The sequence below is a fragment of the Planococcus citri genome, chromosome 2, assembly GCF_950023065.1.
Source record: "Planococcus citri chromosome 2, ihPlaCitr1.1, whole genome shotgun sequence".
NCBI classification, from domain to species: Eukaryota; Metazoa; Arthropoda; class Insecta; order Hemiptera; family Pseudococcidae; genus Planococcus; species Planococcus citri.
In genome coordinates, this window is record NC_088678.1 from 30,311,711 (window position 1) to 30,330,058 (window position 18,348).

Sequence of the window (18,348 nt, forward strand, 5' to 3'; positions counted from 1 at the left end):
TTCAATTTGAAACGGTTTTCAACCCTGTTTAAAATGACCGAAAAAAAGTTGAAATTTCTAATAAAAACAGACAAATCAGAAACAATTTTAAAAACGACACGAAAAAATGAATTTTTGAAAAAAATAGCTCAATTTGATGGAATAAGATATCTTAAGAATTTCAACATTTAGAATCTCGCAGAAATGTGAAGACATTGAAATGAAATTTTGCAAAGGTACGTACGAGTATCATTAAAAAAATCTGCAATGAGGCTACAAAAATCATTAAGTGCAAATCTTCTTAAAATGGCACAAAAACTTGGAAGTACTCAACATTGGTACAATATCTGAGAATTTAAGAAAAAAAAAAAAATAACAAAACAGCTTCCAGGTTCAAGAGTTCATTCAGGACTCGAAGCAAAGTAAAGAATTTAGTCAATTCGATAATATTTTTATTCCTGTAATAATAGCGTAGCGTAGATAAAATATTTTTTGAAAATAATTCATTCAGTAATATTTTGTTTTAATTTTTTCCAGAAACTTGCTCCTTTCACATTGACAATAAAATCGGAAAAATGACATTAAAAAAAGAAGCTATCATCAGCACAAAGCTGAAAACATGAATGCACCGCTTGGAAGCATATCAAACGATAATTTTAATGATTATTTTTCAAATTCGCAGCTTTACGTACTAGAGAAATAAGCACGAATGCATAATGACACGTTATTGAAACATTTTTGCTCTTTTTTTTCATACCTATTAAGTTTACCTAGCACTAAGTTTGTATAGTTTTTACGATGTAGAATGTAGATGCATTTTACACTATGTACCCACAAATAATACATGTACATTAAAAAAAGGCGTTATAGCGTGTATTTTTTGAAATTATCCCACTACCAATCTTCATTCTTACACGTATCACGCATAAAGAGAAAGGCTGATGTCACATTTGTAATGATTTTCGCTTCAAAGTACATAATATGGAAAAGTTTCAATTCGTTCTTTCGTGTTCCTATACTCTCATCGCTAGTACAAAGAACAGTAAAAAATTTGTCGAGGTGTAAGTCCCGAAATTAAAATCTTTTCGCGGTACGAGCGAAATAAATTTTTTAATATCGGCCATTCGAGTGAATTCGTCGTCTTTTCTGGCGCGCGAACGAAGCAAATTGAAAAAGAGATGTCGTCTTTTCACGTAAACGATGGTACAGTATGATTCGAAAATCTCTATAAGTGTACAAGAATTTCATGCTTTTTTCAAAAATGTGCTCGCAAACCGCATTCGAATAAAATACATACATAATTACTGAGAAACAATTTCTTCTAAATTTTTAAAATTTTCATCCTAATTTTCCTAATTTTTTAAAAATATTAACAAGAAGAAGAGCAGAAAGGGGGGAATAAAATTTGATCACAGGTCATCAGCAGTGAGAAAAATAAATCCATAAATTCAAGAAATTCTCCAATTTTTTTCAAAAATTACAAAAATTTTCCAAAAGGGTAAAATTCTTAAATTTTTTCTCGATTTTTCAGACCTTTGACTCTTTGTAAAAACCATCAAAACTGCGTGACTTTTCCAACACACTACAGTACGATACGACGACGTAAAAGGCGTAGAATAGCGTGTTCGTGTACTTGAACAAGCGAGTTGATGAGATTGAAAAACTCTCGGTGTGGGAAATCTAATAAACGAGAAAATCAATTGGTCTATCTATACGGTATGTTTACATGTTTAACGTTCGCTACAGCGAAATATCAAACACTTATCATTCAACAGTTAATAACAAATCTCGGGGTGTTTACCCACCTCCTCATTCTTCATTCCTCCCTCGTCTTGGTACGCACTTGCCTCGGTATAATAAATCAAGCTGCGTCAAATATCACATTTTTACCATTTGTAATATTCTTTTCAGAGTAAACGTACTTGAGTGTACTCCGACGTCGAGTGCTTATAGCTCAGCACCCTTTGAAATAATCGCATTTTCGCTACCTAATCTCGAAAATGAAAAAACACAACGTTCGCCAAACAGATATATTTTCATTTAGTAGAGGAAACATTTTCATTGTTTTTAACGAATATAAGCGCGCGCAGCTTTATAAACTACAAAAAAAAATTCCATAAAATTATACAATTTCACATAATACGATTAGGTAAATCACAAAAAAAAAATTGAAAAGAAAAATAATAGCTTTCTTACGTAATGAATTAATAATGAAAAAGAGAAAATTTTTTTCTCGTATGTTTATACAAAGCATTAAACTACTCGTAAGTTGTAACCTGGCTTTGTAGCAATTACAAATAGGTACTATCGACTTTTAAGTCGCATTCAGGTTTTTTTTTCATCATCATCTACTTAAAAATTCAATTCAAAAAAAAAAAAATAGAAACAAATTTTTTTCTTTAGGTAAATATCGAAGCGTATAATTACAGGCATATCGACGCATTTTTGTACACCCTCGATTACCTCGAGGTATTTAGCCGCATTTATAAATTAATGGTAAGAAAATATTATATAAACAATTTCGGTAAATTACGCAACATTTTGAGAATGCTGCGTTGTATTGGTGAACCCCGACGTTCTTGTTTTCTACCTTTCGGGTTTACAGAATTTGAAAAGAAGAAAAAAAATTGCGCCTTTTCCCATCGTATTGCTATATAACAATTTTTAAAAATATATATCTAATAGATATACCTATTTTATTAATGTAAATGGTACTAAAAGCTTGACAATATTAAGCCAAAAGATCTCTCCGTATTGGTAGTGATATGTAAATTTTATGTAAGTATACCTACTGTAAATACGAGTAACTTATCTTAACGAGCTAGAAATTTTTCCTATTATAGTAATACACAGTTCGTATGAAAAGTAGGTAAGTATTCGAGTAAGTAACAAAACGAAGAAGGAAAATATAGATTGTTGTCTTATTGATAGGTAATATATAAATCGATATCTAAAAGATTGAAACGCTCTGCAGTTCGAAATCAGTAATGGTGATCTTTTGACTTTAGAGCGATTTTACAAAACACATTTTTTTACGTATTTATGTAGATTGTAGATGAATTGAAAACGAAATAAAGGAAACAAAAAATTAAAAAAATTGAAACGAAAAAAAACACGACGTAAATGAACAAAGTGAAATTTTAAACTTAGAACTATTCATTTTGCTATTTTCAGTCGTTAAGAAATTAATTGGCAGACTGCTTCAAGTACAAATAGGTATTTAAATGCAAAATTTAAACATGATTTTATTTCTTCACGTCGCTTTGCTGGCAACACTGATTTGTTCCAATAATTTTACTTGGATACAGATGAATAAATTAAAAAGACATTTCCTCCAAAAGATATTCAGAGTTTGAATTTAGTTGATCGTGAATTTTTTATTGTTTTCAGTGAAAAATGTCAAGCATGAAATCTTGGATTTTTTAAACGTAGCAAATTTTCCCATCACCACTAAAATCTGAAAATCCTTCCACTTCCAAAAAAGAAAATGAGGGAAATGAAATTAGAGGGAGGCGGAGCAGTAAAATTATCAAGAGAGCAACCTGGACAAAAATTGTATTCGATGAATTTGAAATTTTCTTACCCCCTCCCCTTTATTTTTCTCTCGCCCCTACACTCTGAAGAAGTACTAGTCTACAGTTCAACTGACAAAAAGGGCTTTAAAAGAAATGTCATGACATAAGACTTTTTGAATTTGGCTGAAATGCGAGAAATTCAAATAATATTGCGACGAAAAATATTTTTAAGGCATTTTTGAAGAATATTGAAGCAAAATAGAATCGTGTTTTCAGGATTTTTGAAAAAAAGGCCATGTACTTGACCTAACAAAATGAGTAAAAAATTTTTGAGAAAAAATTTTCATCAAATTTTTTTAAAGCTTTTCGGAATTTAAAGGCTTGGGCTACCTATTTTAAAAAACTCACATACCTACTTAACTATCCCGAAAATTCACTCAATTTCAGTCTCAAAATTTTTCAAAAGATAATTTACATGACAATTGTTTTCAAACTCTTGAAAATCATGGTCCATTTTAAGCCCAAAATTCTTCTAAAATGCTCAAAAAAAGTTGAGATGTAAATTTTTGATTTTATCGCGAAATTTTAACCCATTCAGATAGGTCCCATGACACCTTTTCTGAAATATTTCAAAAATTTTCGCACAACTCTGACTGAAAAATGTACAAAATTGTTCAAAAAAATTTTTTTTCGAATTTTTGAATTTCTTGAAAAATTTTAGATCTTACCCTTTCGATAGGTTGCATGACTTTTTTTCAAATACGCATTTCAAAAACCATGACCTAATAATTGTGACTCAGAATTGTACAACATTGCTCAAAATCATTTTTGTTGAAAAAAATTTGATTTTCTTGCAAAATTTTAAATGTACTTACTTAACCTATTTTGATGGAACGTATGGCACTTTTTTTAATATTCGAGACGAAATTCTTTTAAAATGTTCAACAAATATTTTCGTTGGAATATTTGAATTATTCGCGAAATTTCAATCTATTTCGATAGGTCACATGACCTTTTTTTCAGAAACACCGAAAATTATGATCTAATTTCGACCTCATAATTCTTCAGAAATGCTCAAAAAATATTTTTGGTGAAATATTTGGATTTCTAACAAAATTTTAACCCATTTTGATAGGTCACATGGTACTTTATCAAAAATTCCGAAGAACATTATGATTTAATTTCGACCTCAAAATTCTTCAGAAATGCTCAAAAAATATTTTTGGTGAAATATTTGGATTTCTCACAAAATTTTAACCCATTTTGATAGGTCACATGGTACCTTTTCAAAAATTCCGGAGAATATTATGATCTAATTTTGACCTCAAAATTCTTCAGAAATGCTCAAAAAATATTTTTGGTGAAATATTTGAATTTCTCACAAAATTTTAACCCATTTTGATAGGTCACATGGTACTTTTTCAAAAATTCCGAAGAATCTTATGATCTAATTTTGACCTCAAAATTCTTCAGAAATGCTCAAAAAATATTTTTGGGGAAATATTTGAATTTCTCACAAAATTTTAACCCATAATTCTAAGGTCACATACGACTTTTTTTTGAAGAGATTGAAAATCATAATCCAATTTTGAGCATAAAATTCTTTTGAAAATCGTTATCGAATTTTGGCCCCAAAATTCCTCAAAATTTTTCAAAAGCACTTGGTTGAAAAATTTTTGGAGGTATTTTTTCAAAAATACTTTTAAAAACATTTTTGCCAAAATGTGTATCTATTTTGAAGTCACATGACATTTCTTCAAAAATCCCAAAAATTCAGACTCAATTTCGAGCTCAAAATTAATGCTTAAAAATCAGATTTATCAAAATATTTGAATTTCTCGCGAAATTTTACCCCACTTTTATAGATTGCAAAGTCACTTTTGAATATTTTCACAATTGTTCACTATAACTCGAAATTGGAGGGGGTCGTGGCCTTGAAAATTCGACTGCACCCTTCACGAAAAGCCAACTGAATTTTTTGAGCCACCAAAATGCCAGCGAACTGAACAATTTCCGTCCGTTGAACTGTGGACCATACGTTTCTAAGAACATGTTTAGTTCAAATTTTCACTCATTTTTTGTAAGTACATTGGCCTTTTCGAGCACCTCAACACTCTTTTTTTTTTAAAAATTAGCAGCTGAAAACACACCAAGGGGTTAAACCCCCATTAAGAAGGACCTCAAATAAGTGACATTTTTTCAAAATGGTGGGGGAAGGGAGGTGAAAGTGTACAGAACAAATTTAAGTTTGAACTAACCACACTTACCTCCCTCCCCCCCCCAAAAAACAGGACAGATTGCACGTCATTCGCAATCTTTATTCAGTATCTTCACCATCTTTGAAGGCATAGAGCGGGGGGGGGTTTCAATTTTAACCAAATTTAGGGACTTTGAATTTTAACCTGATTTTGAGAGACTCCCCTCAAAGGAGACTTGGGCAAACCATTTTTTTTTATTTTTCTTTTTTTTTATATAGTTGTGAAATGAATGGATGATGAAAGGGGAAAAAAGCAAAACCGAACCACCCCCTTCCCAACCCGACGAATTGATTTGGAATGACTCCATAAACACCATCATCAAAAGTAACGTGAACATCCTCTTAAATATGCAAAAATATCGATAACTTAAAATTGGACCATCAGTGCTTCTCCAGCCAAGTAAAATCATATTTCAAACTTGTCATCTTGCCCATTTCTTTTTAAACACGAGTAACTCCTGTTTTCTTCGTAATAACCAATTCCATTTTAATTAACTCGATTTTTAGTTGAAAATTAAAACTTTAAACAAGCTGGGGGAGAAAAAAATACGAAAAATATTTCACCTCTGTAAATAAAACTATCAGTAATTTATACAGCCCAATACCTGAAAATATTGCAGTCTTTAAAAACATACTATAACGTAATTATTGGTCCGTAAAAATGTTCCGAGTACAGTAAAAAAGGCATTGCTATGATATTTCGTATACGTATTCATCGCGCCTGTATTCGAATGAGTAGGCAACCATATAAAAAGAGCTGTTTTCTTTCAACTTCAGTTATGCATACAGGAGATACCTCGTTTAAAAACTACGTATTGCTTTCGTGTATCCGTATAGTAGGTAGTAGTAAATGCAGGCATTAAACTAAAAAAAATCCATTACTAAAATGGAAGTTCGCTTTAAACATAATGAAAGTGTAGCGTTGTTACTAGGATTAAACTCAAAATGAAAAATTTCACCGTTCTTTAGCCGGTGTAAAAATGCGATTGTACCAGTGAAATGGACAGTAGCTTTTTTTCCCTTTACTTATAAACTTTGAGCAATGCTATTAACGTATAAAAGTATAAAAATGTAAAAATATGGCGAATAATCGCAAAATCATGAGTTAAAAATTTGAAAAATAAAATAAAAATTTGTTGCGCGTTTTCAAAACATAAAAATGGTGTTCAGTCGTTACACAAAAAAATAATTTGTAAAATCATACATGTAGATACAAAAATAAAGAATGAGCAAGCTGGAAGATTTTTAAAAGATTATGGGCTACGGATGATTAGAAAAACAAATAAATAAAAATACAGAAAATTCGTATAAAAAGCGATTAAGAAAGAAAAAGTAGCTTCGAAAATGCCATTTATGATTCTACGTAATTTAAAAATCGATATAATATCGACGACTCGTAGGCCTGCATAAAATACGATACTAAATTTCAATTAATCTGGCACACATTGGGGAAAAAATCAACTCATGTGCGCAATCTGATGACTTCTGGCAATACAAACAGAATAAAAATTAGGTCATTGTTGCAAACGCCTCCATTCATTCAACTATGTATAAATATTCGAAACTCTACGTTATAAAAAATATATCGTTTTACTAGAAATTCACAAAATTAAAAAAAAATAAAACAAAAATGAAAGAAAAATAAAGGAAAAATAGGTTAAAAAATAATAATAATAAAATTTCAAAGAGGAACATTTACGAAAAATAATAAAAATAAAGAAACGTAAACCTAACAAAAATCAAAGTCGAAAAAAATTAATAACGTCGCTAAGCCGAGATTGTTGTTGTGTTTTGGTAAAATGAACTCGCAGGTGATTTTTTTTCTAAATATCTTCGGTCACGGCGATAGGAGCTTTGGTAGGTGAAGCCAGCGATAACCCTTTGGAAAGGCCGTTACCATTCAGGATTTTGATATCGGTAACAGAATGCGATCTGGCGTGGACATTTTTCGTGGTTATACCGGTCGATGGTCCGCCACCGCTGCTGCTGCCCCCATCTAGGATATCGTTTATGGAATGGGATCGCGAATGACTCGATTGAGATTCGGCGTTTGGGTAGTTAATGGTATTCACAGAATGAGATCTAGTGTGATTCGAGGCGGAACGAGAGTTACCGCCGAAATGTTCTTTTAGCGCCATTTGATAGGCTACTTCGAATGCTTCGCCTAAGGTTAAAATCACTTCGAAAGCTTGATCCTGGATGGGTGAAAAAAAAATGGAAAATTAGGCTCGGTTTGAGGATCAAATGAAAGAAGACTAGTTTTTGGCGTTTGCGTAGATTCTTTCCCCTTTCCCTTCTTTTCACTACCCACCTTCTTGACACCGCCCAATTCGCTGAAACGACGAGATATACTTTTGAAAATTCAATAGTTGAATTTACTCTTGCCCTCTGAAATTTTATGTTCAAAACTTGAGCTCTACTCATGCACCAATAGTCGGGGAGCCCGTGTAAGGATCTATTGCACCCCCCCCCCCACCGGCGATCCTCCAGGAAAACTTTTTTCTTAAAGAGGGAGTCCTGAGGAACATTTCTAGCCTTCGTCCTCACAAAAAAAAAGTGGCCCTACTTACAAAATGGCGCCTATTTTGATTGACAGGTCAGCAGAAATCGAAGATTGCTGCACGAAATTTTTTGAACTCAACAAAGCTAGATCGAAAAGGAGTGCAATAAATTATCAGCAGCCAAAATTTCAAGTCCTGAAGTGCCTTTTTCGATTTTTCGTGAATTTTTGAAAATCAAATTTGGGCCAAAAATGAGGGGAAAAATCAAAATTTTACCAAATTGACCAAGAAAGCTGAAATTTGGGATATACCCCATTTTCGACATGTCAAATCGATTGGAAACTATTTCAAACCGTTTTGAGCAGTTCTGGAGCCTCCAGCAGATTTTTGAAACTCGAAATTCCCACAAAATTTCATCAAATTGAGTTGGAAAGCCAAAATTTATTCTGCAAACTAATTTCAATACTCTACGAAGTCAATTGCAGGTAGATTTTAAGTCATTGTGGAGCCTTCAGTGACTTTTTGAAAATTACTGGAGCCTCCAGTAGATTTTTGAAATTTGAAATTTCCCCAAAATTTCATTAAACGGAGATGGAAAGCCGAAATTGACTCTGCACTCCAATTTTAACAACCTCTGAAGACAACTTCATGTGAGTTCAAGTCATTTTGGAGCCTCCAGCGACTTTTTGAAAATTACTGGATTCTCCACCAGATTTTTGAAACTTGAAATTTCCACAACACTTTATCAAAATGGAGTTAGCAAGCTGAAATTTACTTCGCAAACTAATTTCAATACGATATGAAGACGACTGCATGGTGGTTTCAAATGGTTTTGAAGCTTCCAGCTACTTTTTGAAAATTTCAATTTTCCAAAAAACGCCATACAACCTTTCAAGAAGTCACTGAAGGCTCCAGTAATTTTCAAAAAGTCACTGGAGGCTCAACAACGACTTAAAATCTACCTGCAGTTGACTTCTTAGCGTATTGAAATTAGTTTTCAGAATGAATTTTGACTTTCCAACTCCATTTGATGAAATTTTGTGGGATTTTCGAGTTTCAAAAATCTGCTGGAGGCTCCAGAACTGCTCAAAACGGTTTTAAACAGTTTCCAATCGATTTGGCATGTCAAAAATGGGGTATATTCCAAATTTCAGCTTTCTTGGTCAATTTGGTAAAATTTTGATTTTTTCCCTCATTTTTGGCCCAAATTTGATTTTCAAAAATTCACGAAAAATCGAAAAAGGCACTTCAGGACTTGAAATTTTGACCGGTGATAAATTTTTGCTTGATCTTTCGATCTACCTTCGTACGGTTTAAAAAATGTCGTGCAAGTCCTATGTTGGAAAGCAAAATCTACAATTTCGGGTGACCTGTCAATCAAAATGGCGGCCATTTTGTAAAATGGGCCACTTTTTTTGAGGGCAAGGGCTGGAAATGTTCCTTAGGACTCCCTCTTTGAGAAAAAAGTTGTCCCGAAGAATCGCCGGTGGGGGGGGGGTGCAATAGATCCTTATGCGGGCTCCCCGACTACAAGTGCATACGTGTATAGATTGAAATTAAACAAACCAGGACTGCTGCTGTATTTCGCAAACAATTCCTACTCCCAAGATCTCTCCAAGGGCGCCAAAAAGAGAGAACGCTAAGAATAACAATGTACCTACACCTAGCATTTCGTCTATACCTACAGTAAATTAGTACGTTACATGAGTTCGTGTTCACTTACCATAGTCTGAACGCAAAATACGTGACAATAATGCGTCTTGCTAGCGCGATCTTTGGTAATATACGCAAAATGCGTCAGATCTTCGGAATCCTGGCAGGCGCAATGAATGTTACGAATTTCATGTTCGCAAATCAACGACTGCAAAATATACAAGACAAAAGAAAGTGACGTGTAATAATATTGGTCTTTAAAGTTCGAAACACGCGCACCGACTAGGTGACGACAACGAATCACGATATAGACGAGTATTTCGCCGAAGCCCAAGCACATAATTATTCGTATATTTTCCTGTTTTCTTAGTAATCGCGATTGTGTACTTAAATAATACTTACATGATCGGAAACATTTAGGAATTTCACGCCTCTATACGAAATCGCCAATATGATGTCGTAGGTAACTCGACAGTCGACTATTGATGTGGATTTTTTCAGCTTTTGTATCGATTTTTTGGTAGATTCCGTGCCTCGGAGTTCTTTCACAACAGTCGAGCCTAAATACTGTAAAAAAAATGAACAAAAATTAAGTTTTTGATTTTTTTGCAAACGACTTTGCTTTTTAAAAAATTTTAGGCATGAAAATTTTTCGTGGCTGAATTCTATCTCACCCTCATTCCCACCCCCACTCCAATGAAGAAATTTTTTTTGATTTGTTTTGTTTCTCGTTGAAGATGATTTCTCATCAGGTAAGCACGTGCTCCTCCTCTCCACTCACTTCATCAACAAAAACATTCTCCATAGATAACAAAAATCGAAAAAGCGTCGGAAATCAACATAAATTCATTTTTCAGACTTTCGTAATTTTTTTAAAATATTAAATTAATTTTCCACCATGAAAAAAATCAAAATTTGATCAAATAGAAGTAAAATTAAAACTGTGAAATTAGATTTGAGCACTATTTTTGATCTCTTGAATCGATTTGTAGGAGTTTGAGAAGCCGTTGGAAAGGCTTCTGCACAGTTTTGGGGTTTTTGGTACTTGAAAACTGGTTTCAATAAATGAGCTGAAAAATTCCAAAAACTGCTGGATAGTCCAAAATGGTTTGAGGCTGCCAATGACCAATTGAGGAAATCAAAAATTGATTTTAATATTATTCTTTTTCAAAACTTCAATTTTTTTAGAAGGTACCTGAATTGTATTGATCATACCTGAATACTTTTCAAAAACCACCCTCTCTTTATTCTCAAAATTCGGTCAAACTTGAATTTTGCATACCTACTTGTGCATTTTTGTTTGCTTTTTCGAATTTTTTTTTGCTTTATCTCGCAATTCATATTTTTTTAATGAGTAATGTGGATGTAAAAACTGATTTTTTTCTAAATTTTTTCCCTCGAAGTAGAAAAAATGGTGCCTAGCGGATTTTTTCAACAAAAATCACTACTTTTTCACCATTTTTTTCTAATCAAATTTTCAGAAACCTCTCCACTGACCCTCCTTCCCCCCCCCCCCACACACACACAAAAAAATATACCAAAATTAAAATTTTTCGCAGGAAAATTTTCAAAAAAAATTGAAATTGGAAGAAAATTTACCGGCTAAACTGACGTCACGTATTCCAACACTGTTGCCAATTTCACTAAAAGTAAACTAATTTTTTCATTTTTTCACTACCTTTTTGACAAAATTCACTACTTTTTCACTACTTTCACTGCCTGTCAGATACCCTGAGTGACTAGAGAAAATGGATTTGAATTCGATACAAAAAGATTTGAGTTCATAGGCGCTGAATTAATTAATATCAACTTTCCAAAACGGAATTTCACCATTTCGATGGATTCTGAAGCCTCCGGAGTAATTTTCAATTTTTTCCAGAATTTTAGATGAAAAAAGGCCAGGAATAAGTGACGTTGAAAAGACTAGATTTTTTTCATTTCTACTCCCAAAAAAGGTGATCACATGGAGAAAATGGATTTGAATACGAGTAGACTCGAAAAGATTCTGAAAACATGAGCAAAAATCGATCGAATGGATCACGAAGATATTACATCAGAGTTTACAGGTACTGAATATCCACTGGAGGCTCCAGAACGGCTCGAAACTATCACCAATCGACTCGGAAGGTCAAAAAATAGGGTTTCATTTTCAAAAATGATCACTGGAGAAAATTTTGGATTTGAACCAGCACAAAAAGATTTTAAAAATGTGTGCTCAGATTGATCAAATGGATCACAGAGATGTTGAATTTGAGTTAATCGGTGTTCAATGGCATTTTCACCCTAATCACAAAATTTTTTCAAAAACTGGAGAATCAGAAAATCCGCTGGAGGCTCCAGAACGGTTCGAAACTATCACCAATCGACTTGAGAGACCGAAAATAGGGTACAAACTAAATTTCAGCTTTCTGAGTAAACTTGAGGAGTTCCATGGAAAAGGGGCCTTAATCATTTTTTTTCCATTTACAATTTTGAATGTATTAAACATTTTTAAAAATTAATTTCACCATATTCAGTGATATTGAAGTGCTCTTCCATGAAAAAAACAAAACAAATTGGAAAATGTTTGCTTGTAGAAAGAATTTTTAAGCTCACTTGAACTTGTAAAAATCAGTGAAGAAAATTGACTAAGGCCCTTTTTCCATGAAGGCCCTCATTTAGTAAAATTCAATTTTTTTCAATTTTTCGCCTAAATTTGGACTTTGTAGAAAATTCGCCAAAAATCAAAAAATGAAATTAAACTCCTGTAATTTTGGCTGGTGGCACCAACACACGTTGAAATTTTGCGAAAAAATCAAATATTTCTGTGAAAATGCTTTTTGAGCATTTTTTGAAGAATTTTGAGCTTAAAATTAAGTCATGATTTTTGGGATTTTTGAAAGAGTGTTATTCGACCCATCAAAGTGGGTTAAATTTTTGCGAAAAATCAGAAATATCTGTTAAGGAAAAACCAAAGTAGGTCCAGAAGAAAACACAACTCGATTTTTAGCTACCCAAATTATTAGTAATTTCCAAGCCTTCTGAAGAAAACTTGGAGAATTCAAAAATCGCATTGGAAGGTCCAAAGAATGATCCGAAACAGTGAAATTTGGTTCCGGTGAGTTGATGTTAGGAAAACTAATTTTCATAATTTTTTACTGAATAAATAGTTTACCATAAATGGCGTTGTTCCTCGCGTTTTCTAAACCTTTGCATAGATAAAAATAAAAGCATTTAAATATTCAAGAAAACTCAGAATAGACTATAAAATGATTACGAGTATCAAAGGAACATGGAATTTGCGGTAAATTAAAAACCATACATAATTCACCAACAATGGTCAGTTTTCAATTCTCAAAAAATTCGCCATCAAAAAACAAATTTGGGAAACTGGAATTTTGGTTCAGGGGTTTTGGAAACAACTGAAATAAAACTTCACTTACCAAAGCCACGTAATCAACGGTACCGGTGACGAGAGCTTTGGGCTTATGGGGCCACTGAGTCTTCAATGTAGCCGGTACACCAACCAGTAACTCCGAAGGATTTCTGATTTCTACATCTGGTTCAGCCAAAGGAGGTGGAGGCGGAGCAGGTCGTGATTTTTTCCTATGTCGCAAAGTTCCACTTTCGCTGGGAACTGTTGTTGCTGACGTTGTATTTCCGGTATTCGTCGTCGTCGTAGACGATGGAGTGCTTTTCGTTCTGATTTCGTCTTCTAGTTCTTGAATATTGTTTTTCTGAAAGAATAGAATGAAAACAAAACGTGAGAATTAATTTCATTGAGTAATCGTAATCAATAATCGTACGAGTAAAATTATAATATCAACGAGAAGGCTGCAGCAAAAATTGAATCATATCAAGTTGCTGATCCAGCAGAAAAAATCAGAATGTAAGGAGACTGGAGATTAAAACACAGTAATACTAGGTTTCCTAAAAAGAAATGCGAAAATATGAATTGCAACGATATGAATGCATACGTTAAAAATAATCTATCTTAATTTGAACTGTTCAACCGTTATCAAACTCATTCTAATTTTATGACGACACAAATGATTAATACTTTGCTGATGAGATGAAATTTCTTTAATCTTTGGATAATACCTTTACGTACATAATTTTCCAAAGAAGTGCTAATTGGCAAAATTACCCAAAGTAAATTATTAATTTCCCAATTAACCCTGAAAAACTACGAAAATATGCAGTTTTTGTAACCCAATAAATCAAAGTACGAAATGGGACAGATCACTAATAAATCTGGATCAAGGTGAAAATGTGGACTATAATCTTCCGTAAAAAAGAAAGACTACAATGCCTGCAATTTTAACTCACTCAATTACCTCAAACCATTGACCAAAACCTCACCATCATCATTGCCAAATACACTAACACGTTTCCTCGCAATTTCATCCCATAAAATAAATCACCGCAGTCGAGTTCAAATAACTCTACATCGAATTTCCTTTCTTCTCGGTTTTCTTTCGCATTAACAGCATAGATATTGCAATGTGCAGCAGGTACGGTACGCGTAATCGATAATATGTGCATTGGAAATAACAATAAGCGCATATTTACAAGTACTTGAGTAAGCAATTCCGATGACGATGACGACGTCGACGACGTGCACGTATATGGGCGCATGGTACTTATACGGGTTGTAAATTATATAGGAGCTCGCGAGTGTAACTAAAGAACGAAACAATTAAATAAAGGAAATTGATGGCTGATGGAAAAAAAATTCGATGAATTTAAAAACACAGCCATTGTGTTGTATACAGCTAAACAACTATCGAATTCGAATCGAGTCGCGATCGCGTTGAAAAAAAACACTCGGTGGGTGAATGCGACAATACACGGAGAAGAGACAAGAATGATATTTATAACTCGCGGTATCGTTTTGGGGACCACTGCAACAAATCTATAATAAATTTCAAATATTTATGGCCCGTACATAACGCTTATTGCCAATATACGCGAGTAACTAAGTACCACATTATTAGTGTAAGGTTGTATGAATGCTGTGCTGTACTCGTATGATGTACTTAGTACACTATAGCATTGAAAGTACACTGTAATTGAGAAGAATCGGGAATCGAATTACGAGTAATGTAACGAAACAGTACACGCGAATATTTCAAAATTAATGCAGCATCGCTCACAAGTCACAATATTCGATAATTACTTTCATTATCTGCTACTAGATAATGAGATAACAGGTCGATAGATTGAACATCCAGGAAAAGTTACTATGTACGTATATAGGAAATGAATCATTCGAAGATGCGCTACATTACTAGTAAACTGCATGGAAGACTCCTGAACGTTTCCGAGTTCGATACAGATTTCCCAGAAATATTGAATCCAGATAACACTACGAGGAGAAATATCAAAATCAGTTCTCACAATTTCCAACCATTTCTGGTGATTCAATAATCAATTTCTTCATCTTTTCCCACGAATTTAATTATCAACTTTTTTTCTTCTACAGAACTATTCCAAGCCACAAGGTGTTCATCTCAGAATTCCACTCGAAGAACCCAATTCGAAAATTTACTCTTCAACGAATTCTAGCAGGGCATCTCGAGTGGGACTTTTTGAAACAGACTTTCAGTTTTGAAAAAAGTCAAATTGATTAGTTAATCAGAGAAACTACAACAATGGAAAACCTTGACTATGAAAACGAAAGCAGAATGAACATTTGATTATTTTTTCTCACCTAATTTTCTAAACAAAGGAGGAATTGAATAGAAAATTTCAAACTTCAATAAAAACACAATTAAAAATCTGGACTTTTTGAAAATTGTAAAAAATTGATCCACTAAAATCAAATTTTATCATTTGTGACGTGTTTGTCTCCTCTAAAGACCAACTTGGACATCGTTTTTTCCATAAATTTTCAAAATGCAACTAAAGAATTCACAAGCAGCAAAAAATTCAGGTTCTATTAATTTCTGTGGTTTCAAACTTCAAATAAAACGATGAATTGTTTGATAATATCGCAAGCTTTTGTACCTCAAAATGGAAACAAAAGTTATTTCAATTCTGAAGACTCTAGAAATGATGACATTTTGGTTCAGTAGATAAGACTTTTCCTGGAGCAGATGTAGCATCAGATCATCACTTGCTGGTGACTTCATTTGAATTGCGTCTTTGCAGTGGGAAGAAACCAACAAAGAAAAATCACATACACCTTACTGACCAAGAAAGGAAAATACTTGCTGCCCAAATAAATATTGATCACACTGATGAAGAGGACCCAAATACCTTATGGGAAAATATGAAGGCAGAAATCCAAAAGAAATGCGATTTGGTAATCAAGAACAGGAAGGAAGTTTGAACTGAGAAAACGTCAACTACGGATGTCAGAAGAAACGTTGAAGCTCATAGAAGAATGTAGAAAAGTAAAACTGGAAGGAAATAATAACAAGTACAAAGCCTTGAATAGATGCATCCAGAGAAATTTCAGGAAAGACAGAGAAGCCTACTTAAACAGACGTTGTGAAGAAATTCAAGAATGTCTGATCACAACGAATCAAGCATACTATTCAATCAAGAAGATAAAACAGATCACCAGAGATTTTAAACCATAATCATGTGAAATCACAGCAGAGGATGGTACAGTCGCATGGGACTCGAATAATATTCTAGAGAACTGGAGATTGTATTGCAGCAAGCTATATCAGAGTGAACCACAGAACCCAAACAACAATGAAGCACCAGAAATTGAAGTGGACAGTGTAGAAGAGCCAGATATCTTACTTGATGAAGTAAGAAATGCCATCAAGGCGTTGAGGAAATGCAAAGCACCTGGATGTGATGGTATTGAGGCTGAGATACTACAGTCCATGGGCAAGAAAGCAGAAAAGGTGATCTGGAAGATATGGCAACAACATAGGGCGCAAAAGAGAATGGCCAGAAGATTGGTGCAAATCAGTGTTAATTCCGCTACACAAGAAAGGTGATATGAGAAATTGCGCTAACTATTGCACAATAGTCCTGATTCCACATGCCAGTAAAGTGATGCTCCAAATAATCAACAACAGGATCAAGGCATACTTGCATTGGCAGATTTCACCTGAACAGGCAGGTCTTATGCCTGGAAGAGATACAAGAGAGCAGATTCTGAACATCAGACAAATAATTGAAAAATCCTGTGAATTCAACATCCCTGCGGTACTATGCTTCGTTGACTATGCAAAGGCCTTTGATCATTTTCAGGTACCTACTTTTCTGGACACCCTTCATAATGAATAACTATTTTTATTAAAATGATGGTAAAAATTATTGCTCGAGCGAAAATTTTTCAAAAAAATTGGTTCAAAAATCAAAAAAACGACCAGTTTACCTATTTTATTTTACATTTCCACTAAAGTACAATAGTATCAGAAATTTTGAAGAGTCGGTGGTTCTGTTCAGAGAAAACGAAAAATTTGCACTTTTCAAATTGTTTGGATATTACGCGTATTCCTGGAATTTTCCTATTCAATTTTTGAATTCTTAAAATTTTTGAATGCAGCATTCTTGAATACCTAGTACCCTGAACAAAGAGAGGGAAAAAGCTTTGGAAAATTTGTAATTCTCGAAAATTAGAACAACGTCGATTTTGATGAAAAGATTTGATTTTTTTTCTGATTTCAACATTTTTCAAAGTAGACGAGATGACTTCAATTTTTCAGAGATTTTTGATACTCGTACGTTAATTCTTTGGAAATTTTCTTACTTTTCGAAGGAATTTCATGTTATTTTTTTTAGCATATAATTGTACTCTAGAATGAAACACGCAATACTAATCCAATGCCCCGTGATATGAAGTAAAAATCATTTGGATGGGTGAAAATGAAATCTAGGTATTTCTCTAACCGCACAGCTCTTATATTTATTTATTTTGACGTTAAAAAAAATTGAAAATTCTGAAAATTTGTGTTTTTATTTTTTGCTTGGTTTTGACAGAATTATTTGAAAATTCGGAAAAGGAGACTTTTTTGAAAAAAGGACCCATAGGCAAAAAGATTTACTTTTACTGACTTTCTGGATCGGAAGGACTGTTAGACACCTTGATGGAGCTAAAATCCGAGAAATATTGAAGTTCAATTATGTTCAATCATTCAATCAATATCAAAGCTTCATCAGCTCCCAGATTTAAGAGAATCGAGAGTCCAAGCAATGCTGAAATTTATTCAATTTTGAACTTCAAGTGACACTTAAGTTGGCACAGCATCGAAGTTCATTGAATGTTGAATTTTGGGTAACGGTTTAGTTAAGTTTGAATAATATTAAATTTCTGGCAACGTCGTTGCATTTTTTGATTTTTTATAAATTTCTAAAAATTGGATACAGGGTCAAAAATGAAAAAAAATTCAACATTTTACCCTCTGAAATTGGAAAGCTGAAATTCATGTACTTTATAGCCCAATTTTACATGCTGAGTCGATTGGAAGTCGTTCCACCTGTTCTGAAATTCAAAACC

General features: G+C 33.4%; 1 protein-coding gene across 8 annotated transcripts in view; it reads right to left on the minus strand.

Annotated features, from left to right (window-relative positions):
* Positions 1 to 1,995: 1,995 nt before the first annotated feature.
* Positions 1,996 to 18,348, minus strand: part of LOC135835371 (ankyrin repeat and SAM domain-containing protein 1A-like) — a 65,066-nt gene continuing 48,713 nt past the window's right edge. For all 8 annotated transcript variants that reach the window (XM_065349597.1, XM_065349596.1, XM_065349604.1 and 5 more), the window contains 4 exons: positions 13,328 to 13,621; positions 10,308 to 10,472; positions 9,976 to 10,113; positions 1,996 to 7,946 (listed from right to left, as the gene is read on the minus strand). In XM_065349597.1, coding sequence (XP_065205669.1) covers positions 7,575 to 7,946; positions 9,976 to 10,113; positions 10,308 to 10,472; positions 13,328 to 13,621 — 969 coding nt within the window. In that variant the 3' untranslated portion in view covers positions 1,996 to 7,574. The remainder of the gene's footprint in view (positions 7,947 to 9,975; positions 10,114 to 10,307; positions 10,473 to 13,327; positions 13,622 to 18,348) is intronic.